We start from the raw sequence: 27,588 nt of genomic DNA, 5'->3' as shown, positions 1-27,588 counted from the left end.
GCAATAGGCCTGTAGGTATATAGGCAGGCAAAGGACTGGGCTACATAGGGGGCATTAGGCCCAATTGAAGGTATCTGCCCCCCCAAATCGGTGTGTAACATGGGCATTAGGCCCAGGTGACTAAAGGGCAAAAAGGTGGGTCCCCAGTAGTTGACCCACCAATTTGCCCTTTAGTAACCTGGGCCTAATGCCCAGGTCACTCCTATTTGAGGGGCAGCTACCTCCACTGCATAGGGGGTCTGAGAGGCACATGGGGGTCTCCTGGGTGCACTGCAGATGGGAACTTCCTACGGGGGCACTGCGTAGGGGACTAAAGGGCATTAATGTGCGGCATCATTTGTAAGGGGTATTACTGCATGGCATAATGTGTAAAGGCTGGGCATTGCTGTGTGGCATAATGTGTAAAGGCTGGGCATTGCTGTGTGGCATAATGTGTAAAGACCAGGCATTTATCCTTTGATAAATATGCCTATCACCTAAAGCGTTATTCATAGGCTAAGCATACTATTGCTTTAAAACAGGACACATGAATTACAAAGGTTCTGTGACTGGCTAACTTCATGCCTGGATTTCACCGGGTTTTAATGAGCCACAGAACCTGTGTAAATCCATGAGTGTCCCAGGTTAAAGTGATGATATGGTAAACCTACTTATTCACTATGGGTTTTGTGAACAGACAAGTCATATTACCTGAAGGATCGTGGAGGCATTAAAACATGCATTTAAGGAGCTTGTGGGTATATCTGATGCTGTTGGGGGTATCAGATGGGCATATTAGGGGGATGTGAGGAGGTGCGAGAGGCATATGGGGAGCTCTAAAGCATAAATTATGATGGGACCCAGAAATGGTCTGGCAGGACCCCATTTTTTTAAAGTGGTGGGTTCCTGGGACCCACAAATTTTGTCACTCACCGCAATCACTGACACCCATACAGGGATGAGGAGAAAAACAGTGATAGCTATAACGGACAGTCAGAAACAAAAAGGTAGCATCACCAGCAGCTTGCTCAAGTCACATATAAAGCTTCAGCAGAGCACCAAAGGTGGATTGTGAGCTTCTCATATACACAAGGCGGGTTGGAGAAACAACCCAGACGCATGAATACTTTTCGCAGGGTCTGCGTCTGGGTCGAGGGAGGGGCGACCGGGGGAGAGCTTACCTCCCCTAAGCTGCATCAACCTACCGGGTACGCTGGCTCATGGCAGTGTATTGCCGATACCCAGCGTCAGATAAGGCCCGGTGGTCTAGTGAGGACGCGGGGGAGCAGCCGGGCCTTCACTGCAGTGGCTTCCAGTGCATCGCCAATGCCGGAAGCAAGGACTGCCGCACACGATTCCCTGTAAAACGAGGAATCCCCTTACCTGACATCTCCATGCGTCCGATTGCAGTCTGGGCCTCCAGTGTCGCTGCTAGCTATGCTCCGTCGAAAACACCACAGATGTTACTGGTGTTGTGGCATCGGCGGAGGTAGAAGAAGGAGTCGCAGTGCATGTGTCCTATTAGGATTCTCAGTACTGCTAACCCGGTAAAATAGTAACTAAAGCAAATCATAAAATAAAAAACTTGGGACTGCAAGAGCGGTCCCCTGTTCTAAAACTGCACCTACACTCCTGCTGGCACCAACCAGTTAAAAGCTTTGGCTTCCAGAATGCCCTGGGTCCTCCTCCATATATACCCTGCCCCTAGCCATAGGACGTCAGTTTAGTTAACAAGCCTAACGGCAGGAGAAGGAAGAACAATTGTACACCAGAAACACTCGCAGAAGATGAGAATCTGAGCGAAAGAAAAACACCCAATGAAGCCAGGTGCATCAGGGTGGGTGCCCTGTGGACCTTGAAGAAAAAAGTAGTTATCTAGGTAAGTCTACCATAACTCTGATTTCCTTCTTCGGGGTCCATAGGGATCCACAGGGATACCATGGGGATATCCTAAAGCAGTTCCCTTAGGATGGGGGATGCTCCCGAGCAGAAAGGAGGACTTGTCGCCCCAAGGAATCACCCCGAGAGGCAAAAGTATCAAAGGTATAGAACCCAAGAAAAAAAAGTGTCCACGATGGCCCTACAGACCGAGTAGAAAGCGCTGTCACCGTGCTTGGGAGAGGAAGATCAGTCTGTGTATACACCTGGGAGATAATCATGTGTAGCCATCTCGCAAGAGGGTTTAACTAGCTGGCCATCCTAATTTGTGAAAACCATATAAGAAAATCAGATTCTCTTTTTGTATTAACAGAATTTGTGCGCTCCACATAAATACAGCGAGCACGAACTACATCCAGGGAGGCTTCACCTACAGAAAGGTCTGGAGCCGGAAAGCTGGAACTACAATTGCTTCATTTACATGAAAACGAGACACTACCATAGGAAGGTAATCTTACCTTGTACGAAGAACATCATTATCCTGGTTAAAAAAAAAAAAATGGAGAGCGACAAGAAAGCGCTGCCAAATACGAGACTCTGCGAGCAGATGAGATCGCAAAGACAATTTTTCTTCTTGCTGTCAACCACTCTAAATCTACGGAGTCTACAGGTTCAAATGGGGACGCTTGTAACACCTTAAGAACCAAAGAAATCCCACGGTGCTACCGGTGGAACAAAAGGAGGCTGACCACGCAGAACTTACTGGAAAAAAATTCGAACATCTGGTAATGAAGCAATCTTTCTCTGGAACTAGACTGACAGTGCAGAAACCCGCACTCTTAAAGTAGCCAGGCAGACTATTGTCTAATCCTGCCTGCAGAAAAGCCAGTATCCTGGAAATTCTGAATACCTTAGAATCATACTCCCTATGGGAACACCATTGACCAAAGGAATGCTAAGCTCTAATAGATGCTGGCAGAAGCAGGCTTCCTTGCCCTAAGCATCATCTGAATAATCGTATTGAAAAATCCTTTTGCGTTTAGGATGGATGTTTCAAGAGCAACGACGTAAAATCCAGACGGTGCAAGTCAAGATGTCAGCAGAGATCCTGCGTTAGCAGATCCTGCCACAGAGGATGAGGATACAGACTGTCTTCTGACAAATTCTGTATGTCAGTAAACCAATTATGTCTGGGCCAAGCCGAAGCCACCAGTATTACTGTTACGCCGTCATGCTTGAATTTCCTGAGAACTTTTTAAGAGTAGGGAAATTGGAGGAAAGACTTGCGTCAGTTGGAACCCCCATCCCAGTGCATCCACAATTGCCTCTGATGGGTCTCTAGACGTGGACCCACACATAGGGACCTTGTGGTTGTGGCATGATGCCATGAGCTCTCTGTGGTAGATTCCATTTGTTTACCAGGAGCTGAAACACTCCCGTATAGAGAGACCACTCTCCGGCGTGTATATCCTGGCGACTTAGAAAGTTTGCTTCCCAATTTAGCACTCCCGGTATAAATATTGCAGAGATGGAAGAGGACATTCTGCCCAAATCAGAAACCTTGTCACTTGTTTCATGTCTGTATAACCTCTTGTGCCTCCATGATGATTGAGGTAGACCACTGTTGTCGCATTGTCGGACTGGATCTGGACCGACCTGCCCTTGATCAGGTCCTGTGCCCTGATCAGTACTCTGTATACTGCTTGCAGTTCCAGAAAGTTTATTGGCAAAAACCTTGCACTGCCCTCCATCCACTAAGGCTGGCGTCCATGGTGAGATCCAATTTGGAATCCCTTAAGCGGCCCAGATATGGTACAATTTATTGCATGATGTGGACGATTTCGATCAATCGTCACATAGTGTATTGTTTCTGTGCGTTTACGATGCCGATGTGCGTCCCCGCAGTTGTATAGCTGGATCGTAGATCTTACTGCAAAACCGTAAGATTACGATCTATTGTGTACAATGTTATACACTTGTATGCATCTTATCGTATGATCGTAACAAATCAATCGTGCACCATTTGACCACATCGTATGGAGAATTTCAAGGGCAATCGTACAACACATCTTACCAACTTATAATCGCACAGTGGGTCTCATTCAGACCCGCTCGCGAGCGGACGCTCGCAAGCGGGTCGATGGTACCCAAATGCGCATGCGCACGACGGAGGGAGCTCCGTCGTGCGCATGCGCGAGACCCAGCGAGCGACGGGGTAGCCGTCGCTCGGGGTCTCGCACCAAAGGGGGCGTGCTGTCGATGGTGAGTGACAGCACGCCCCCTTTGGTAGGCGTACCGGGGGCGTGGCTGCCAGACGGAGGCATTCCCATGGGAACGCCTACCGTCTGGGTCCGGACCCACTGACATCACTAGTGAGGTCAGTGGGAGTGATTTTGGCTCTGATAGAGCCAAAATCACTCCAGGGCTTGCGGCCACGAGACCCTACCGCAAGGGTCTCGTCGCAAGCCCGATGGTCGCGATGGTCTTGACCATCACGACCATCATCATGGACGCTCGCATAGCGAGCGTCCAAGAGGCCACTCCAAGTTGAGGTAGGAGGGCCCTGATTCAGAGCGAGCGCTCTGGTCAGAGCGTCCGGCTCTGAATCAGCCCAGTGTATGGCCGGCTTAAGTTTAGATGATCCTTTCTCAACCACCACAGAAGGGAGTGATGAACCTCTGGAGTGAGAGGGAGCCTGAGACCTTATAAGATAGCGTTCCCGCTAGGCTGTTTTAGCGGGGCGGGGCGCGGCGCCCTGCCCTCCCTCTGGAGGGCAAAAAGCACCCTGCCCTCCAGGAGGAGGGCAAAAAGCGCCCTGCCCTCACAGCCTGCGGGAGCCGTTCTCAACCGCGGGACGCAGTGTCCCGCGGGTGGAGAAACATGCGGTGACCCGATCACCGCCGGAGAATAGACGCCGGGCGCATGCGCCCGGCATCTATTCTCCCTGTCTGCAGGGCTTGGGGGCTGCCCGGCGTGTCCGTAAGCGCCGGCACGCCCCCAAGAGTGCCGAAAAGGGGACACGTCTTATAGACACGCCCCCTTTTGTGATGACCACGCCCCCTTCTCGGTCGCGCATGCACGGGCATGCCCTCTCTAGCTCCGGCGCCCTGCCTCCCGCCGAAGCTAGAGGGAACACTATTATAAGATGATGCGGTCCGTTCCACCTGGAGATAATCAATGTTTGTAGAGATTTGAAATGGAACTTGGCATATTCCAACATGTTGAAGGTGGATACCATGGACCCCAGAACCTACATTGCTGAGTGAATGGGTACCCTCTGATTTTGGAGCAACTGTAGCATCGAAAACCTGTCCAATGGTAGAAAGTTCCTTTGCCAGACAATCCAGTAGCGCCCCCAGATGTACCATCTTGTTGGAGAAAGAGCAATTTAAACAGCGCTATAAAGTTACATATAAAAATGCATATGGAAAAATGGAATGGATTGAATATTTTTTTTTCTTCAATATTGAATAAAATAATTCCAAATAATCATATAGCTAAATGTGTCCAAGAATGCAAATGTAGTCCCAGTGTAAAGCATACTGTATATTCAATGAGTGAAATTCTATGTATATGAATATTTACATTTTTCTTAAGTAAATGGAATGGATTGTATCACAGGTGCTTTGATTAGAAGCCATATTGGTTAGGGTATATAAATGCCCCTCGGAGTACAGATTACTATCCTTTGAAAAATCTGTGGGACACACAGGGAAACGAGTCAGGAATATCTGTACTGAATTCTGCTTTAAACTGGGACTACATTTGCATTCTTGGACACCTGAACCAAGCCCTGGATTTTGCTATTATCTGGATTCAATACAGCGGTTTTTGGTCACAAACTACGCACTCAATTTCATCCACAAAGGGTCCATCTGTTCTAAGGGTCTACCAACATGCAGGATAACTCCTGCAAAATACCCCTTCATATCTGGATCACAGTGGTAACTACAGTGCATCCGGAAAGTATTCACAATGCTTCACTTTTTCCACATATTGTTATGTGTTACAGCCTTATTCCAAAATGGAATAAATTAATTTTTTTCCTCAGAATTCTACACACAATACCCCATAATGACAACGTGTAAAAGGTTTTTTTTTCTTTTCTTTTAATTAAACTTGCAAAAATCTCAAAAAAAAACTTAAGAAATCACATGTACATAAGTATTCACAGCCTTTGCCATGAAGCTCAAAATTGAGCTGAGGTGCATCCTGTTTCCACTGATCATCTTTGAGATGTTCCTATAGCTTAATTGGAGTCCACCTGTAGTAAATTCAGTTGATTGGACATGATTTTGAAAGGCATAACACCCATCTATAAAAGGTTCCACACTTGACAGTGCATTTCAGCACAAACCAAGCATGAAGTCGAAGGAATTGTCTGTAGACCTCAGAGACAAGATTGTCTCGAGGCACAAATCTGGGGAAGGGTACAGAAAAATATCTGCTGCTTTGAAGGTCCAAACGAGCACAGTGGCCTACATCCGTAAATAGAAGAACCACCAGGACTCTTCCTAGAGTTGGCTGGTCATCTAAACTGAGCTATCGTGGGAGAAGGGCCCTAGTCAGGGAGGTGACAAAGAACCTGATGGTCACTCTGTCAGAGCTATGGCATTCCTCTGGAGAGAGAAGAACCTTCCAGAAGGACAACCAGCTCTGTAGCAATCCACAATCAGGCCTGAATGGTAGAGTGGCCAGACGGCAGCCACTCCTTACTAAAAAGCACATGGCAACCCGCCTGGAGTTTGCCAAAAGGCACCTGAAGGACTCTCAGACCATTAGAGACAAAGACTGAACTCTTTGGCATGAATGCAAGGCGTTATGTTTGGAAGAAACCAGGCACCGCTCATCATGCCAATACCATCCCTACAGTAAAGCATGGTGGTAGCAGCATCATGCTGTGGGGATGTTTTTCAGCAGCAGGAACTGGGAGACTAGTCAGGATGGAGGGAAATATGTATGCAGCAATGTACAGAGACATCCTGGATGAAAACCTGCTCCAGAGAGCTCTTGACCTCAGACTGGGGCAACGGTTCAGCTTTCAGAAGGACAATGACCCTAAGCACACAGCCATGATATCAAAAGGAGTGGCTACAGGACAACTCTGTGAATGTCCTTGAGTGGCCCAGCCAGAGCCCAGACTTGAATCCAATTGAACATCTCTGGAGAGATCTGAAAATGGCTGCGCACCGACGCTTCCCATCCAACTTGATGGAGCTTGAGAGGCACTGCAAAGAGGAATGGGCGAAACTGCCCAAAGATAGGTGTGCCAAGCTTGTGGCATCATATTCAAAATACTTGAGGCTGTAATTGCTGCCAAAGGTGCATCAACAAAGTATTGAGCAAAGGTTGTGAATACTTATGTACATGTGATTTCTTATGTTTTTTATTTTGTTAATAAAATTTGCAAAAAATTTTTTTACACTTTGTCATTATGGGGTATTGTGTGTAGAATTTTGAGGACAAAAATGAATTTATTCCATTTTGGAATAAGGCTGTAACATAACAAAATGTGAAGTGAAGCGCTGTGAATACTTTCCGGATACACTGTATAACAAGACTGCTTGACAATATTGTTATATAACATCCGTATGACATCAACCAACCAATTCCAGTATTCAAAGAGGCTACAATAGGAACATGCAATGTCCCAAATGCTTACAATTATTGGTTTTATTAATTCAGTTGTATGAGGTTACTGTTCATGGCACATTTGGCTATATGATTATATGGAATTCTTTTATTCAATATTAAAATAAAAAATGTGATCAATCCATTCCATTTTTGCATATGCATTTTTATATGTAACTTTATAGCGCTGTTTAAATTGCTCTAATCACTATATCTATTTGAGGTTGACTAGCCTCACTTTTAACAGCAGCTTCAGAAACACTATCCTAAGCAGCACCTGAATCAGAACAAATTGCCAGTTCCTTCTTTGCATTTACACATAGGGCCATATTCAATTAGGGAGCGAAAAGTCAGTGCTGGACTTTTCGCTCCACATAGGAGCTTTGCTGGGGATAAAGTATCAGGCACGTGGCTGCTTTATCCCCATATCCAATTTGGAGCCGGCGAAAACAGGAGTCTGCGGAAAGGCTAGTACTGTATCGGGGAAAAATAGGGGAATTTTCGGGAATTCATCCTGGGACCCCCCTAATGATGTCGGATCACTGTGGGTACTCCAGTTTTTCCCTGCTGAAGGTAATTAGAGTTTTTAAATAGCAGCAGCAAGTGTTTTTCACGGCTATGAAGAACTGATGAAGAATAGCACTTCGGAATAACTAATTTTAAAAAAAAACTAGAATTAAAAAAACATTAAATTTGGGGTACATGAAAATGGGGGTAAGTATATTTTTAAGTCCCTAAAGTCAACTTAAAAAATTCTGCAAAAATGCACCTGCCGCTACTCTACGCAATGAAGAAAACACCTGCCGCATACTTGGGTACCCCACCAGAATTAATTTTGTTAGTTTGGCATTTTGTTCCCCTATTTTTTTTTTTTCACACCCAAATTTAAATTAAATTTTTTGGGGTGTCCCAATTTTTTCTTTAAACATTTTTTGACAGTTTTTTTTAAAGGATACTCCCAGGGGTGCAGGCTAATATTTTTAAGCATGCACCCCTAAACCCCAATTCTGCACTTTTTTTTCGCCATGTAAAAACAGTGAAAACCTATCCCTGTTTTTTTTTTCAAAGACTTTTCACACCAGCAAAAAGTCTTTGGAATTGAATACGGAGATAATTGAAATATACGAAAATGACGCCATCAGCGATAAATTACCGCCGATTCGGACTTTTCGCAGCCTAATTGAATATGGTCCTTAGTCTTAAAGCAGCAGCTATGGGCAGTTTTTATATTTTTAATGAAAGATATAAAAGAAGGCAAACCTATCTTTCTAGGTGGGGATTCACCGATAGATTCAGAAAAACACCACTCAGAAGCACAACAGAGAGGAGTTCCACAAGTTAGAGGATTTAATGAGATTTGAAACTAGACATTGGCTAGATAGCACCAACTTACAGAAATACATAGATAAAAAAATTATACCAAGAGGTCAAAGAATCTTTAAGCCCTCAATAATTAATGGAGAATTTCAGGAGAAATGGGACACTACCTTAGACCAATGCTCGTTTGCACTTATGGAGTTGGTCATCTTACTGTATATAGAACTATAAAGACAGGAGATAGAGAAAGATATAAATCTTAAAAACATAATTGAAGCCATTTAATCACCTAAAAGAGTTATCAGAAGAGAGATAAAACAGTTATGGAACAAATAACTAAACTACAACGCATCCTTAAGCAATTCAAACATGATATAGAAGATTATAACAGTGGACAAATAAGAACATATAAAATCAATAACTACAATAAAACCTTAAGATCTGAGGATATATCAAGATCTGTTAAATCAGGAAAATAACAACAATACCTCCAGACCTTCTAATTCAAGGCAAGAACATAGTGAATACCAACAAAGGAGAATAATGGGGAGACGGAGAGTCTTCTCTGATCACCATTACACTCCGAATTACAAGAGAAGGCATCAGGAAACCGGTCAGGAAAAAAATCCATCTCCAAGTCTCATTTAAAAGGTTTGGGTTCAAGACAAAAAATAATGCTGTATAGAGAAAGAAATTGAAATCGAACCAAACTCTTTTTTTTTAGAACTGCAACAAAAGATAACACACAAAAGAACCCCTCAAAAGTCAAAGGTGGGATTTAGGTACACCAAAAAGACAAAAGTTTAAGTTTAGAGGGAGAAGAGGAGGGAAGAAGGAAAAATTAGAAGACGCTAAGGCTAAAACAAAAACGAATGAATATAAATAAGATAAATTGTATCATCTAAGAAACTGACGGATAGTGAGTTATCATTACTATCCAAAAGTTTAAAATTTGCCCCTTCTTCCCCCCAGATATCTTCAATTTGTTTGTAGAATATAATAGGTTTGTCAGATCGTTATGTAGAAATCACTTCTTCGCCCAACGCAAAATCAATAGAGAGAACGAAGAGGCATTTCCAATTTTTTTTACATCAGGATGATGAACCAGCGATTAAATGAAAAATGACCCAAAGTTATCAGGTCAAACGGTTAACTTATTTAACATCAATGAAGACGCATTCACGTTAAGATCTGAGTTCTATCCCATTAAACATAAAAGTACCAGTATAGAAAGCTTTTATAAAACAACTCTTGATGATTTAAAAAAAAAAAAAAAAGTTATGTACCCAAAACCATCCCATACACAAAAAGAAAACCAACTTGAATAAATGGGAGAAACAAGCAATCCGAAAGCTGACAGAAGACACCAACATAGTAAGAAAGGAGGTGGTTTAGTTATTCAAAACAAAGAGGATTATATAAAAGGAGGCAATGAGACAATTAAAGAATACCAACTTTTGTGTCAAGCTAGAAAAAGACCCAACACAAAAATTTCTCATTGAACTCCATACTCTACTGGAACAAGCTGCCATACACTGGGTTCTATCTAAGGAAGAATTTTAATTTTTGTTTTCACCTCACCCTGTGGTTCCAATATATTATAATCTTCCAAAAATCCATAAATCCATCACTTCACCCCCGGGCCGCCCTATTATTTCAGGTATTCATTCTTAAACTTCAAATATTTCATTTATATGGATTCTTTTCTTCAACATCGTGTCTCCCAGTTGAGGTCGCATATCAAAAACACTACCTATTTTTTACAAATTAAAGAGCTGCAATGGAAGGAGACATATGCCTTCTTAACTACGGAAGTACAAAGTCTGTACACCAACATCCATCATGATTTGGGTGTTGGTGCTACAGCATCAAAATTGAGGTTAGATGGGGAGCTCTCAGGGAGACACGAGGCTTTCAATTTGGACACGTTTTACTTGCAGGTTATGGGAATGGCCATGGGGACCAAGTTCGCGCCGAGTTATGTGAACCTATACATGGTCCAATTTGAAGATACCCATGTATGGGGGAGCAGATTCGGCCAACACTTGGTCATCTATAGCAGTTATATATATATATATCTTTTTTTCTTTTGGGATGGGTCTGAGAGCACTGCCACAGTTTATGTTTCTCATCTTAACTGCAATTCTTTTAATTTACAGTTCACTCACACATTTCTTAGATATAACCCTGGAAATTAAAAATGGTAAAAATATTACCACCTCTAATTATACTAAAGAAGTGGGCAGTAATGCCTACCTACATTTCAAGAGCGCCATTTATCCACCTTGGAAAAAAAACCATCCCTAAAAGGCCAATTACTCCGCTTAAGGAGAAATTGTAGAGCCCTTGCTACATTTAACAAAGAGGCCAAAGTTATGATGGACTCCTTTTTAGCACGGGGATACTCAGATTCGTTAGTACAGACATCATTTGAGAAAGTTAGTTGTCTCGAAAGAGAAAGTCTGTTAGACATAGCTGAAAAAAACAAAGAAGGAAAAACAGATGACTGATCAGGATTTAGCATTCATTTCAACTTATAATAGTTTGTCAAGATATTAAGAAAATTATCTATAAAATCTATGACACTTTGGATTATCTTGTTTTAAATACACAAATACCTCCAGAGCCCAGGTTTATTTTCAGAAAGAATAAAACTTTGAAAAACATAAGCTCCAAGAAACTTAAAAACTACCGCCAAAGCCATCTTTGTAAAAAGAACCATTATGGCTACAACCTAAACCCAAAGGCTCCTACAAATGCAGGGGTACTAGATGTACCACCTGCAATCACAGAGAGAAAAGCTACACATATCCCAGGGGGAAATGGAGGTAATCCTTACAAAATAAAGAGTTTTATTCATTGTAACTCCACTTTTGTAATTTACCTCCCAACTTGTAGCTGTAATTTACGATATATAGGGAGAACAACGAGAATCCTGAAACAAGTTCCATGATGGCGATCAAGGCTCTTAAAAGTAGTTGGCATAGAACAGATTCCGATAACTCAGAGAGGGGTAGATCGTTTTAAACGACTTTGTAAACAAGAAATATATTGGATGTTTAAACTTAATACGGTGTACCCCAAAGGGCTGAATAAAGCCATGGAGCTGAATGTGGTGCTATGTTTTCTGTTTTTCAATTTGTTACTGGTATGTAATCTAATGAATTTCAATATTGATTTTCAGCCTGGTTCTTCACACACTGTATTTTTCATATTATATATGTTTATTACATTATGTGATTAACTGTTTGAATTTCCTCTAATCCAATGATATGTATTGATAAACATAACAGTACATATTATGCAAGTTCCATCTATACTGATATGGGCTCATTAACATATGGGTTATATTATTGGCCCTTCATACCCATGGCCCCTTAAAAAGTGGGAGGCACATATAGAAACCGTTGTAATTCCTACACCGTTCACCCGATTTGGATGTAATTACCCTCAAATTAAATCTGAAAGTCTGCAGTTAAAGCACATCTTGTTTGTTTCATTTCAAAGCCATTGTGGTGGTGAATAGAGGCCAAAATATGAAAATTCTGTCAATGTCCCAATATTTATGCACCTGACTGTATATGCTGTTGTTTTGACCATCAGTAAGTTGATTGTTCTATTGCCCGAATATATTGCCCGAATATTTGCCATCACAGACCCAGTAGGCACAATCATGTGAACTATGACGCGCGCCGCTGGGATCTGTCAGAATGCATCTCCTAGCCCCTCCAAACCACACCGGCGGGTGCGGTCATGCGAGTAGTGACGCACGCCGCATAGTTAGATCCAGAAAGCGTTATCATGTGACTTATGACATGCGACGCTGGTATCCATGTGAAGGTATCTCCTAGTCCTACCAGTCTAAGTCCGGCGGGCACGATCAGGTCAGTGGTGACACCCGCCGCACAGACTGACTTCTTTCCTTGCTGGGATCTATAGTTATAAACGGGCACTTCCCCTGTGTACTCCAGCGGCCCACTGAATGTAGAGATAACTGGTCAGTGTCTCATTATAGGACAACACCAGTCATACGACTGGTGATGCAGCTAAATGGAGGTCACTTCTGTATCTGACAGGAACAAACAACATTGAAAACACCTGTGTCATGTAAGGGTTTGTTTACCACACATGACCAGGAAGGAAGTTGAATTTCCAATCTTTACAAGGTAAATACTATGATGATTAAAATCAGGATTATGGTGTAAAAAAAAAACAAGAGATATGGTAAGAACTTACCTTTGTTATCTCTGTTTCTACGAAGTCCATAGGGTCCACAGGGTTGACCTTGGGGTATAGCTGGATCTGGATCCACGGGCACCACGCAGTTAAAGCGTTGCTGCTCCCAGGATGCACCTGGGTCCGTCCTCCTCTATACCCCGCCCCCGGCCACAGGCAGCTCAGTTGGTAAGCAGCTAAGGCCGGAGGAGGGAACAAAACAGAGAGAAGGAAGACTGGAACACACAAGTAACCATACTCACAGAAATGGGAGATGGAAAACCGGTGACCAGCCACACAGCCCATTTGAAGCCAGGTGCGGCAGGGCGGGCGCCCTGTGGACCCTATGGACTTCGTAGAAACAGAGATAACAAAGGTAAGTTCTTACCATATCTCTTGTTTTCTACTTCAGGGTCCATAGGGGGTCCACAGGGTTGACCTTGGGGATGTCCCAAAGCAGTTCAACTAAGGGTGGGGACGCTCCTGTGCTGAAAGGAGTACCCGGCGCCCAAAGGATGCATCCTGAGAGGCGAAGGTGTCAAACGCCTAGAACCTCAAAAACGTTTGAATTGAAGACCAAGTGGCCGCCTTACACAGCTGAACAGCGGAGGCGCCACGTCTAGCAGCCCAAGAGGGACCCACAGAACGAGTGGAATGAGCCTTAACAGAGGCTGGCACAGGTAAACCCTCCTGTGCATAAGCCTCACAAATAACAGAACGAAGCCAACGGGCTAACGTTTGCTTGTTGGCAGGCCAACCCCTCTTGTGAAAACCGAAGAGGCCAATCAATGAATCCGACTTCCTAACCGAAGCAGTCCGGTCCACATAGATTCTAAGTGCCCGGACTACATCTAAGGAAGCCTCACCAGCTGAAAGATCAGGCGACTGAAAAGCTGGCACAACAAGTTCCTGATTAATGTGGAACTTTGAGAGCACTTTGGGCAAAAACTCAGGACGAGTGCGGAGCACCGCTCTGTCCTGATGAAAAATCAGAAAAGGGGGGCGACAGGAAAGCGCCCCCAACTCTGACACCCTCCTGGCAGAAGCAATTGCTAGGAGAAAAACGGTCTTGAACGTCAGCCACTTGAGGTCCACCGACTCAAGAGGCTCAAAAGGAGGACCCTGCAAGACACGTAGCACCACCGCCAAGTCCCAAGGAGCCACAGGAGGCACGAAGGGAGGCTGTATCCTGAGAACACCCTGGAAAAAGGTGTGAACATCCGGTAGTGTAGCAATCCGTCGCTGAAACCACATGGACAAAGCAGACACATGAACCTTCAGAGAGGCCAGGCGTAAGCCGAGGTCCAAACCTGATAGAAGGAACTCCAAGATTCTGGAAACCCGGAACACTGAGGATCATAGTTTCTGGATTCACACCACTGAAAGTAAGTGCGCCACACCCTGTGGTAAATCCGTGCGGAGGCAGGCTTGCGTGCCCTAAGCATGGTACCAATGACCGAACTGGAGAAACCCCTAGACCTCAAGACGGCTGTCTCAAGAGCCACGCCGTCAAAGACAGCCGACCCAGATGTGGGTAAAGGCAGGGCCCTTGAGACAACATGTCCCGACACTGAGGAAGAAGGTACGGAGCGTCGATGGAGAGACACCTCAGATCGGAGTACCAAGGACGTCTGGGCCACGCCGGAGCAACCAGCACGAGCGTGCCGCCGTCCTGCTTGAATTTCCGCAGAACCCGAGGAAGTAAGGATATCGGAGGAAACAGATACGCCAGGTGAAACGTCCATTTCACCGACAGCGCGTCTACTAGACTGGCGCCTGCGTCTCTTGTCCTTGACCCGTAAACGGGCAACTTGTGATTGTGACGGGAGGCCATCAAGTCCAGCTCCAGCAGCCCCCACCTGTCCACGAGTAGCTGAAACACCTCTGGGTGAAGCAACCATTCCCCGGGATGCATGTCGTGACGGCTGAGGAAGTCCGCCTCCCAATTGAGGACTCCGGGAATGAAGACTGCCGAGATCGCTGGAATGTGACACTCCGCCCAAGCAAGGATGTGAGACACCTCCGACATCGCTGCCCGACTGCGAGTTCCTCCTTGGTGGTTGATATACGCCACCGTGGTGGCGTTGTCGGACTGCACCTGAACCGCCCTTCCGTGAAGAGCGGGACCGGACGACTGCAGGCCCGATAAACCGCCCGCAGTTCCAGAATGTTGATGGGAAGAAGAGCTTCTTCCGCAGACCAACGACCCTGAAGTGACAACGAGCCGCCAACCCCGAAGACTGGCATCCGTCGTGAGCAGGACCCAGTCCGGGATCCAAAAGGGGCGCCCCTCGACCAGATGAGCTGTCTGAAGCCACCAGGCCAAAGACTGCCGAACCTCCGGGGACAACACCAGCAACTGAGAGCGGTCCGGTGAGGTAACCCGTTCCATTCCGATAGAATCAGCCCCTGCAGGGGCCGGGAATGGAACTGGGCAAATTCCACCATGTCGAATGTTGACACCATGGAGCCCAAAACCCTCATAGCCGAATGGACCGACAGGCGGCAACTGCTCAGGCAACTGTGTATCCTCAGCTGCAGGGAGGAGACATTCTCCAGGGTCAGGAAGATCCTTTGCTGACGAGAATCCAGCAGGGCTCCCAAATGAACCATCCGCTGAGATGGAATCAGGGAGGACTTTTTCCAATTTATCAGCCACCCGTGCGCTTGCAGGCAAGCGACAGTCAAGTGGAGATGATTAAGCAGTACCTCCGGAGAACTCGCCAGCAACAGGAGGTCGTCCAGATACGGTAGTAGCCGTACATTCTGGTTCCGAAGATGTGCAGCCATGACCGCCATAATCTTCGTGAACACCCTCGGTGCCGTGGAGAGACCAAAGGGTAGCGAACCTCAGATACCGCTGGTGCGAAGGTGCTATCGGAACATGGAGGTAGGCGTCCTGGATATCCAGGGACACCATGTAATCCCCCGGTTCCATCGCCAGAATGATGGAACGTAACGTTTCCATCCTGAACTTGGGAACTCTGAGGAATTTGTTCAGAGACTTCAAGTTGAGGATAGGGCGATGAGAACCATTGGGTTTCCGCACCAGAAACAGAAGAATAGTACCCCATTCCTCCTTGTAATTGAGGAACGGGAACAATGACCCCTGCTGTCAGCAAGGACTCTATAGCTTCCTGAATCTGTAAAGACTTGGTCGTATCCTGAGAAGGACTCGTGCAGAAAAACTGGTGGGGAGGTCTGTGCCGAAAAGACAGGGCGTACCCCTGGGAGACCACTTCTCAAACCCAGGCATCCGTGGTGGTATTGTGCCAGCACTGGGCAAATTGAAGAAGTCGGCCTCCCACTCTGGGGTCCCCCAGAGGGATGCCCGTCCCATCAGGCAGAAGGTTTATCTTCCTGCTTGGAAGAAGGGCGCCTGGCACTCCAGGGCTCCTTCTTGGGCTTAGAAGCGGCCTTGGTCGTTGACTGCCTCGGGAAGGACTGACCTTTGGCCTTGCCCTGAACCCGAAAGGACCGAAAAGCAGAGCTCCGTACCTTGGTAGGAGCAGAAGCCGAAGGGAGGAAGGCAGACTTAGATTTAGCCAGAGTGTCCACAATTTTGTCCAAGTCTGGACCAAAAAGCAACTCCCCATTAAAAGGTAAGGCCTCCAGCCCCTTTTTGGAGTCAGCGTCAGCTCTCCAAGACCTCAGCCACAAGGACCGATGCGCCGACACAGCTGCAGCCGACACCCGAGAGGTTAGCAGGCTTGCGTCTAACGATGCTTCCCCAATGTAGGAAGCCGCATCCCTCATTTGACCTATCAACGCTCTCTGGATCTCCGGAGCATCTTCCGGAAAGGTATCCTCCAAAGCATTGGCCCAGCTCTCGATGGCCTTAGCCACCCAAGAGATGGCCATGGACGGACGGGCCACCGCCCCCAAGAGAGAGTAGATACTTTAAACAAGTCTCCACCTTCCTGTCCGTGGGATCTTTCAGGGAGGAGATCGACGGCAAAGGCAGCGTAGCGCTTTTAATTAAGCGGGTAACGTGGGAATCCACCGCTGGAGGAGTTTCCCACTTCCTGCAATGAGCCTCCGGAAATGGATAGTTCGAAGCCAACCGCTTCTGCGGTTGGAACCTCTTGCTGGGCAACTGCCAGGCCCCTGCCATATGATCCGTCAATTGATCGGACAGGGGAAAAGCCGTCGAAGCTACCTTGGCCTTTTTAAAATTTGGGTATTTTGACCTGGGGGCGGGCACATCCTCCTCAATGTGAAGGATGGCCCGCACCGCCCTAACCAATGCCGGCACATTAATGGAAGACTTAGCCTCCATCTCCTGGGCCCCGGCATCCGAGTCAGAGTCTTCATGGATCTCCCCGTCATCCGAAGACACGTCCGTGAACTGAGCCGCCAGTGAAGCCGGAACGGAATGCTTGGACGCCCGTGGGGGCAAATCACTGTGCAACATAGTTTGAAAAGCCGATGACGAAGCCGCCAGACTCTGAACAGAGCTGGAGAGGACGTCCACCCAAGGCAGAGGTACTGCCTGAGGATACCCCTGAAAAGGTACCATCGACTGCTGCGGCACCGTGGGGGATTGCACTTATACCGGCAAACCCGCATAAGGACCCACAGTCTGAGACCCGGGAGGAGACTGCACCAGACGAGTCACACCCGGGGAATGGGGGATGGTAGGCTGGGGCAACGCCCTAGAAGGGGCCGCAGTCGGGACCACAAGTCAGTCCGCGATTGACGCCAGCACTTGCGTAAACCTCGCCCACGGAGGATCCTGCGCCACCGGGGGTTTAGAGGGTCCAGGTACCAACTGGCACCGCCCGCACAGACCGTCCTGAGACAAATCTGCCCCATCAACCCGTGCCGAACAGCGTCGTCAGGAAAACAACACAGGAGCCTCGGAGCCCTCATTCCCCTCATCAGACATGACACAAACTATTTTGCAATAAAAGTGTCTCACCGAAACGAGGTAAGGCGTATAACTTCCACGCACTCCCAAGTATGCAACCCAAACAGCCCACAATATGGTACTGAGGAGCACACCGCAGTATGTGACGGACCTCACAAATACGTAGATTTATATAAGTGAGGTACACAGAAAGAACACCCCTCCCCCCACGCACCTGCGGGCCGTAGGAGAAGGAAAGGGATAGGTAAAAAGCTGACAGGAAGTAGAAAATAAGCACAGACAACAGCACTAGCAAAAGTTACATACCATGCAGAAGTATTACTCACTGCACCTTCCGCTACAATCAACCTCCCAGATTCAGTGTCTGGGAGGGCTATAGCGCTGCGAACACTGTCCTTTGCAGGGGGAGAGGTACGCAGGGGGACTGGTCCACTGTAAGCCTGCCTGGGAGCTCTGCGATGCTGCCTGAGGAAGATGGCCGCCGGAGAGCTCTGAGGAGGAGTGGCCAGGAGATAACAGCCCAGCGACGCCAGCACACATGAGAGAAGGCGCGCTGGGATGAGGGGAGGAGCGTTGAAGCAGGGAAGGCTGCCTCCCCTGCTAGTACTAAACCCCCGGGGAAGCCGGTTCCCCGCCGGTACTTACACCCCGGGGGCCAGCGGTCACGCTGGGTATTCCTGAAGAGGGGGAGCCCGCCGCCGCTACTAGCGCCGCCGGTCTGTCCCCAGAGACCGGCGGCATGAAGACTGCATTATCCCCGCGTGCAGCGCTGACGGCTTACCTGGCCCCTTCAGTCCGGCAGCAGTCCTTGGGAGGTCCCGGAGCCACGCTAGTACTGACTCCGGGGTCCCGCTGCGATCCCCGGATCAGTACCGGCGTCGCAGCGCCAGTGGGGCTGTTGGCGCGGCAGCGTAGACGTCCAGATGGACAGTCTGATGCTGCCGCTCTGAAGACAGTAAAAATAAAATAATAAAATCTTCGTTTTTAAAAATAAAAAATAAAGCGTAGGGGCTGCTTATGCAGCCCCACTGCGCAGGGTGACCCGACTCCTGCCGGGCACCAACTAAAACTGAGGTGCCTGTGGCCGGGGTATAGAGGAGGACGGACCCAAGTGCATCCTGGGAGCAGCAAAGTTTTAACTGCGTGGTGCCCGTGGATCCAGATCCAGCTATACCCCAAGGTCAACCCTGTGGACCCCCTATGGACCCTGAAGTAGAAACAAACAAATATTTTAAATGGTTTGCCTTCTATTAAATGTAACACTTTCACTGATGAATATATATTTACATTTTTCTTGTAAATGGAATGGATTGTATCACAGGTGCTCTTTTTAGAAGCCATATTGGTTAGGGTATATAAATGCCCCTCGGAGTACAGATTGCTATCCTATGAAAAAGCTGTGGGACACACAGGGAAACGAGTCAGGAATATCTGTACTGAATTCAGCTTTACATTGGGACTACATTTGCATTCTTTGACACCTGAACAAAGCCCTGGATTGTTTTTGCCATTATCTGGATTCAATTAGGCGTTTTTTTGTCAAACACTACGCACTCAATAATTTCATCCACAAAAGGTCCATCTGTTCTAAGGGACTACCAACATGCAGGATAACTTCTGCTAAAGACCCCTCCATATCAGGATCATACTGATAACAATAATAAAAGACTGCTTGACAATATTGTTATATAACATCCGTGTGACATCAACCAACTACAGTATTCAAAAAGGCTACAATATAACAGGTGTTTTTCATAACACATGCAGTGTCCCAAATGCTCACAATTATTGGTTTTATTAATTCAGGTGTATGATGTTACTGTTCATGACACATTTGGCTATATGATTATATGGAATTCTTTTATTCAATATAAATTTTTTTTTTTATTAAATCCATTCCATTTTTGCATATGCATTTTTATATGTAAACTTTATAGCGCTGTTTAAATTGCTCTTCTCAATATATCTAATTGAGGTTGACTAGCCTCACTTTTAACAGCAGCTTCAGAAAACACTACCCTAAGCAGCACCTGAATCAGAAAAAATTGCCAGTTCCTTCTTTGTTGGAGAAAGAGTAGATTATTTCCAATTGATTATCCAGCCCTGCTCCTGTAGGACAGACAGTGGTCAGCTAGTGAAGATGTTGTAAAAACCTCTGTAAAACAGTCAATATCAAGAGGACGTCCAAGTATGGCAGTATTCAGGCTCCTTCCAGACCAAAGGGCAATAGTAATGGTAATGTTGCTAACGAACAGCCAAAACTCAGAAACTCTTGGCGAATAGTGCAATAGGTACATGCAGATATGATCCCATATGTTCATAGATCCTTGATATCCCCAGGTTCCCTTGCCAGCATAATTAACCATAGGGTCTTTCATACGGAACATGTATGAACCTGTAGAGAGATTTCAGATTCAGAATACAGCGATACCCATTAAGCTTCTGAATCAAACACAAATCTGAGTAATAACTCCTTCCTTGTTAAAGGATCTGGGATTATCACCCCTGTTTAGCAGAGCATAGATGGTCTTGATAGGATCTGATGCGGGAGTTGTGCAAGAAAGTTTTACCCAGCGCTATTCAAGAAGGATTATCAAGTATTGATGCAGTAGTATAAAAAGGAGGTAATTGTCAACCTCACTAGAAAAACCAACAAACAAGAATAAACTGCGCTCCAATACTAAAGTGGGGACGTCAATGTAGCACAAAGTCAGATGTTACCAAAATGTATTTTAATCAAATCAATAAAAACCAATAATAAAATAACAATGAAAAATAGTAATAAAATATTATAAATTACATTGCATACATTTAATCAATTGATCGCTTCAGATATTGAGATAGCAGCATAAATAAAAAATAATAAATTAAATGTTGAACTGCAATAAAAAAAATAAAACAAAAAGTTGATCAGACTGAGTAAAACAGAATATGTAGCAAGCAGTCTCAAAGAGACAAAAAAAATGTTACGGTTACCAGTAACTATTCCAGATAGTGGTTGGTTGTATCCAAATGATTGATACTAATGAATAAATTGATTTACCAGAGGTTTTTTCTGACAAAATCTTTTGACAGACTTTTATAGTTGTAATAAGGCGACTAAATCCATCATAGTTAGATTGTGAAGTGTGGTATTTATAATGCTTGATGGTAAAGAAATTGGACTCAGTTTTCTTTTGAAGGAGTATTGACTGTTATGAGTGACGGTGTTGTAAGTATGCATACCAGTCGACAGGATCTCTCCACCAGCGATACCCGATGACTCGCACTCGGAGCCGTGCACAGGAGGCAGCCAGACACCACCGCAGGATACACGCAGCTCCAGTCTCCAGAAAGCAGACAGCGGTGTGGGCAGTCCAGAGGATAGTTAGCCTCCACATGTGCTGACACTAGTCACGGGTCACTCTCCTCTCCGCCTGATGGTAAAAACTCACGGCAGGGATCAAGCATAAATCGGTGGTGATTGCCGGTTACTGGATACTTCGTCAGCAGCAGTATAGTGCAGATAGATCGCCTGTTTTCAAGATAGGTGAGCAGTAATGCGTTTCAGCTACACCTGTAGCCTTTTTCAAGCTGCAATGCTCTATATTCATTGCCCAGTTTAAATAGCACCAGAGCAGGATTAATTGATCAATTCATTAATCTGATTTAACCAGCTATTACCCATTTTAGTATTCTGCTGGAACTCTTGAGCAATTTCAATATTCCTAAAAATGGAATACTTCTCTAGTTTAAATCTCATATACATAATATTATATATCGATATAAAATATAGAAAACACATTTATATACATATTACAATCAACTTTATAAATATATAAATAAATGAATAAGTGAAGCGAATTAGATCTGATGTCCTAACTAAAATATGACATAAAATGACTCCATGATAATGCTATTATAAAGGAACAATCTAATTTTTATTTTGTTGATAACAAAATAGGAGAGGAATAAATAAAATATGCATGCACATATACACATGCATGCACACGTAAATATATATGCACATACGCATATGCATGCACACACACACGTAAATATATATGCATTGAAATATATGTATGTATATATATATATATATATACATACATACATATACACAAATAAATAACATTATTAGAAACAAAGAAATAGTAAATTAGACTCATAATAGAGTAGCTACTAAGGACCCTCTAAAGAAGAAGAATATAAATATAAGAATAATAGTAATAATAATATTAATGATAACACTACTAATAATATCATTAACATTTATACATTGATAAGATATAAATAATAATAATATTATTAATACAGAATCCAGATCATTAGAGAGAAGCTAAAAGCAACAATATATACCAAATAATGATGTTGATGAAGAATTATATTACAAGGAGTAGACCAATGGGAAGAAAGCAGGGGATAGGGGGAGGGCTATGATCGCTCCATTGACCAGACAGTACATATGGAGCAATGACAACCCGCCCCGCATCCACAACCCCAATTCACTCATAAAATTCAAGTGCTTCATTAAGACCATCTGGAGATAGTGTTTGAAGCATGAAAATCCATTTGGATTCAGCTTCACATAATATTTTATATCCATCACCACTTTTTTTGGATTTACCTATATTCTCTATCCCCATGACCTTTAAAACATGCAGGATTACTCTGATGGAACTCAGCAAAATGTTTGGAAACGCTATGTGTCTCTAAACCCTTAAGGATATTTAACCTATGTTCTCGAAAGCATTCTTTAAGTCTACTTGTTGTGCGACCCACATATTGTGTGGGGCAGTCACAGCTTAATACATACACAACGCAAGTAGTTTCACAATTAATGAAACTATTAATATCAAAGATGGTATTTCTTTTTCCAGATATTAGTTTACCTGTTTACAATGTGTCTACGGGTTAACCTTGTATGGTTACATGAGTAACATCCCTTAGGTTTATTTGAAAGCCAAGTTTCAGTTGTAGTTGTATCATTTTTATTATTGCCATTAAAGGTACTTGGAGCTAAAAAACTTTTCAGATTTGTACTCTTCTTAAAGACTATGTTCGGTTTAGGGACGATAGCATTTGAGAGCACTGGATGACATTGTAGAATCTTATAATTTTTATTAATAATAGATCTAATCTTTTTTGATTTGTTGTTAAATTGGGAGATATACAATAGAGAAGTATCCTTCTTTATAGGCTTTTTTGTTGTTAACAGATTTATTTAGCTTAGCGTCCTTTGTATAGTATATAATTACGACCGGCTCGGTATTAGTACTAGCACCGAAAGTCCTACCTTCAGATTTAGACTTGTATATTGTTTCAGCTTCCTCTATTAATCCTATGGGGTACCCTCGTCTCAAAAAGTTATCTTTCAATTTGTCAGCATGTAGATGAAAATACTCGTTTCTAGTGCAGTTACGCCTAACCCTGCCCAATTGGCTCTTTAAAATATTATCAATCCAAGGACAGTGATGTCCACTATTATAGTGGAGATATGAAGAACAATCCACGTTTTTTGTGTATAGAGTCGAGATAATTTTACCATCTACAACTGACAAAGTGACATCCAGGAAATTAACAGAAACGTGACTAAAGTGCGAGGTGAACCTTAAATTCACAGTGTTCATATTCAAAAAATCAGTGAATTTAGTGGCAGAAAAAAAAATATCCCCATCCCAAATGAAAAATAAGTCATCTATGTAACGGCCATAGAACACCAGATTCGCTCCGGCTGGCCCATCCCATATATGTAGATCTTCAAATGTGCCCATGTAAATATTGACAAAGCTAAGAGTGAATCTGGTGCCCATGGCCGTTACATGAATTTGTAAAGAGAGGGTGGTGTCAAAAATTTAATTATTATGTGTCAAAAAATCATGCAGGTCCTCAGAGGTATTGGTATCTCTATCCAATAACCCTTTAACCGCCTTACCAGCTTCATGTGGAATCTTAGTGTAAAGTGCCTGGACGTCCAGGGTAAAAAGCCCATATCCCGGATGCCAGGAAAGGTAGGCGCTCCCCCAGCAGCTCCTCTCCCGACCCATCCTTTGTCCATCCTGTTTTCAGATTTTGATATATCATTTGAGGGGGCAGAGGATACACAAGTGTCTCCCTCTGGGCCTATCCCGGAGGAGCATCATTCATCACGGCTCCCTGTAAGCAGGGAGCTGCTCTTACCTTAGAGTACCGTCTGTGATCCTAACCCCCGGCGTTGGGATGTGGGTCCCCAGAGTGTGCTCAGGGATCAGCCAAGGTGACTGACCTGATCACCAGTGCCGCAACCGCAGGAGGTCAGTGGAGGTGCAGTGCGGCTTAGCGCTTCCCACTCAGAAATAAAATTGTAAAATAAATAGAGATTAAAGAAAATAAGTTTAGACTGCAGAGCAGTCTCTAACATGTGCCTTGCTTCTGCAGAGCACCAAACTGAACTGGCCTGCCTGAGGCTGGGGAGGGGCATAGGGGGAGGAGCCATGGCTGCTGGGAGAAGTTTAACTAGTTAGTGCCCGGACTTCTCCTGCTCCACCCTATACCCATGGTCTAAGCCTATGTCCTTTATGGATTGTGAAGAAGAAAATAGGGTCTACTGATGGTATTCCCGCATTAACCTGGGTCCTGCTCCACACCACCAATCACATTAAAAAGGGCGTAAACATTTCTACTTGGTGGAAGTGGAATGTTTTAAAAAATCTAAAAAAAAAATACATAAAAAAAAAAAATATATTAAAAAAAAAAAAAATATATATATATATATATATATATATATATATATATATATATATATATATATATATATATATATATATATATATACATACACACATATATATATATATACACATACATACACACACACAAACATACATACACACACACACACACACACACACACACACACACACATATCTATATCTATATATACATACACAGTCAGGTGCATACATTTTGGGACATTGACAGAATTTTCATATTTTGGCCTCTATTCACCACCACAATGGCTTTGAAATGAAACAAACAAGATGTGCTTTAACTGCAGACTTTCAGATTTAATTTGAGGGTATGTGCCTCCCACTTTTTAAGGGGCCAAAAGTAATGGGACAAACTAAACAATCCTAAATCTAACTTTCACTTTTTAATACTTTGTTGCAAATCCTTTGCAGGCAATTACAGCCTGAAGTCTGGAACGCATAGGCATCACCAGACGCTGGGTTTCATCCCTGGTGTTGCTCTGCCAGGCCTCTACTGCAAATATCTTCAGTTACAGCTTGTTCTTGGGACATTTTCCCTTCAGTTTTGTCTTCATCAAGTGAAATACATGCTCAATCGGATTCAGGTCAGGGGATTGACTTGGCCATTGCATAACATTCCACTTTTAAGCCTTAAAAAACTCTTTGGTAGCTTTTGCAGTATGCTTCGGGTCATTGTCCATCTGCACTGTGAAGCGCCGTCCAATGAGTTCTGAAGCATTTGACTGAATATGAGCATATAATATTGCCCGAAACACTTCAGAATTCATTCTGCTGCTTTTGTCAGCAGTCACATCATCAATAAATACAAGGGAACCAGTTCCATTGGCAGCCATACATGCCCACGCCATGACACTACCACCACCATGCTTCACTGATGAGGTGGTATGTTTTGGATCATGAGCAGTTCCTTTCCTTCTCCATACTCTTCTCTTCCCATCACTCTGGTACAAGTTGATCTTTGTCTCATCTGTCCATAGGATGTTGTTCCAGAACTGTAATGGCTTTTTTAGATGGTGTTTGGCAACACCAATGGTTTACATCTTGTGGTGAACACTCTATATTCACTCTTGTGAAGTCTTCTCTTGATTGTTGACTTTGACACATACACACCTACCTCCTGGAGAGTGTTCTTGATTTGGCCAACTGTTGTGAACGGGTTTTTCTTCACCAGGGAAATAATTCTTCTGTCATCCACCACAGTTGTTTGCCGTGGTCTTCTGGGTCTTTTGGTGTTGCTGAGCTCTCCGATGCGTTCTTTCTTTTTAAGAATGTTCCAAACAGTTGATTTAGCCACACCTAATGTTTTTGCCATCTCTCTGATGGGTTTGTTTTGATTTTTCAGCCTAATGATGGCTTGCTTCACTGATAGTGACAGCTCTTTCGATCTCATATTGAGAGTCGACAGCAACTGATTCCAAATGCAAATGTCACACCTAGAATCAACTCCAGACCTTTTACCTGCTTAATTGATAATGAAATAACGAGGGAATAGCCTACACCTGTCCATGAAATAGCTTTTGAGTTGATAGTGCCATTACTTTTGGCCCCTTAAAAAGTGGGAGGCACATATAGAAACCATTGTAATTCCTACACCGTTCACCTGATTTGGATGTAATTACCCTCAAATTAAATCTGAACGTCTGCAGTTAAAGCACATCTTGTTTGTTTCATTTCAAAGCCATTGTGGTGGTGAATAGAGGCCAAAATATGAAAATTCTGTCAATGTCTCAATATTTATGCACCTGACTGTACTTTTTTTTTTTACAAGTAGTGCATCGGGTTCAGATAATAGTTATGAGTATGGGGCTGTATTGGTGAAAACAAAACAAAAACTTATAAATCCTGTCCAAAAGAGGATATGTAGCTTTTTTTTGCCAAGAGAATGAAAGTTAGGATCATTAGAAACAAAAGAACTTGGAAAGGTTTTATTGTAAGACACAAAATGTTATAGAGAACAATATTAGACATTTAAATTTGTGGTTGGGGCCCCCATAACATGTTAATGTTAGACATTAAAGAATTCCACATAATGAATCTCTGCTTCTTCAACATGCATCAGATAGCTTTTTTTCCCCAAGCTATCCTGCTATAAATCATTATCTCCTTTCAAAATATTTCTGGAGAACAAGTATAGCTGCCAGATACAGGCTTCCAAAGCTCTAAGCATGTGATGGCAGAGGGGGTAGGATGTCAAAGTGCAGACAGAGCTCAGAGGGGCATTCCAAGTTTCGCAAATCATGTGGTAGTGCATAAGACTGTACAATTATAAATCATAAGTAGTTTGAAAGAACAAATCAAGGAGAAATCATAAATAAAATATTAGCATAAATACCTGTGGCAGGCTATAAAAGTAATATATTAATTAAGAAAAAAAAAAAAAAACTCCTCAAACCTAAGTGCTGCTTTAATAATAGTGTTATTTCTCAGAGTAATTACCTTGTCACTGTCAGAGTTTTCCTCTTCAGATGAAGAAACACTATCTGCCTCAACTTCACTAGATGAGTGTTTGGGAGGAGGCTGCAGACACAGAAAGTGTTTGTTAATAATGAACATCTCTCTACACAGAGAGATACCTGAGTGCTAACCCAGTGGTTCCCACTTAAATCAAACCACCCTAAGTCTCAGTTATGCGGTGGTGGACAGGTTTGCGCTTCTATTCGTCCACATATTTTATGATGTGGAAACATCAGTGCTGGCTGCGGCCAATCACATTAACAAATTGATTTGGTCATAGACTACAACCCATGGCACCCCAGCAAGTGTCTCGCGGCACTCAGTTTGGGAACCACTGTGCTAACCCCATTCCACAAAGACTTTATATATGCGCACATACTAATATCATAATATAAACAGAAATATGAAGTGTGTTATGAAAATCGGAAGTATTATTGTATAACTTATGTAAATGGTTCATTATACAAGATCCAGGATGAAAGGAAAATCCTGGAAGCTGATGAAATTTTGTAAAAA

At 44.0% G+C, this 27,588-nt stretch overlaps 1 protein-coding gene across 1 annotated transcript in view; it reads right to left on the bottom strand.

Moving 5' to 3' along the window:
- Positions 1 to 27,588, bottom strand: part of HDGFL2 (HDGF like 2) — a 172,956-nt gene that overhangs the window by 123,221 nt on the left and 22,147 nt on the right. The window contains exon 5 of the mRNA XM_088450837.1: positions 27,055 to 27,135. Within this exon, the coding sequence (XP_088306963.1) occupies positions 27,055 to 27,135 (81 nt within the window). The remainder of the gene's footprint in view (positions 1 to 27,054; positions 27,136 to 27,588) is intronic.

The sequence above is a fragment of the Taudactylus pleione genome, unplaced genomic scaffold (assembly GCF_031769625.1).
Source record: "Taudactylus pleione unplaced genomic scaffold, aTauple2 ptg000529l, whole genome shotgun sequence".
In the NCBI taxonomy this organism is placed as follows: Eukaryota; Metazoa; Chordata; class Amphibia; order Anura; family Myobatrachidae; genus Taudactylus; species Taudactylus pleione.
Note: the sequence above shows the minus strand (reverse complement) of the source record. Positions and strands in the feature narration are given on the sequence as shown.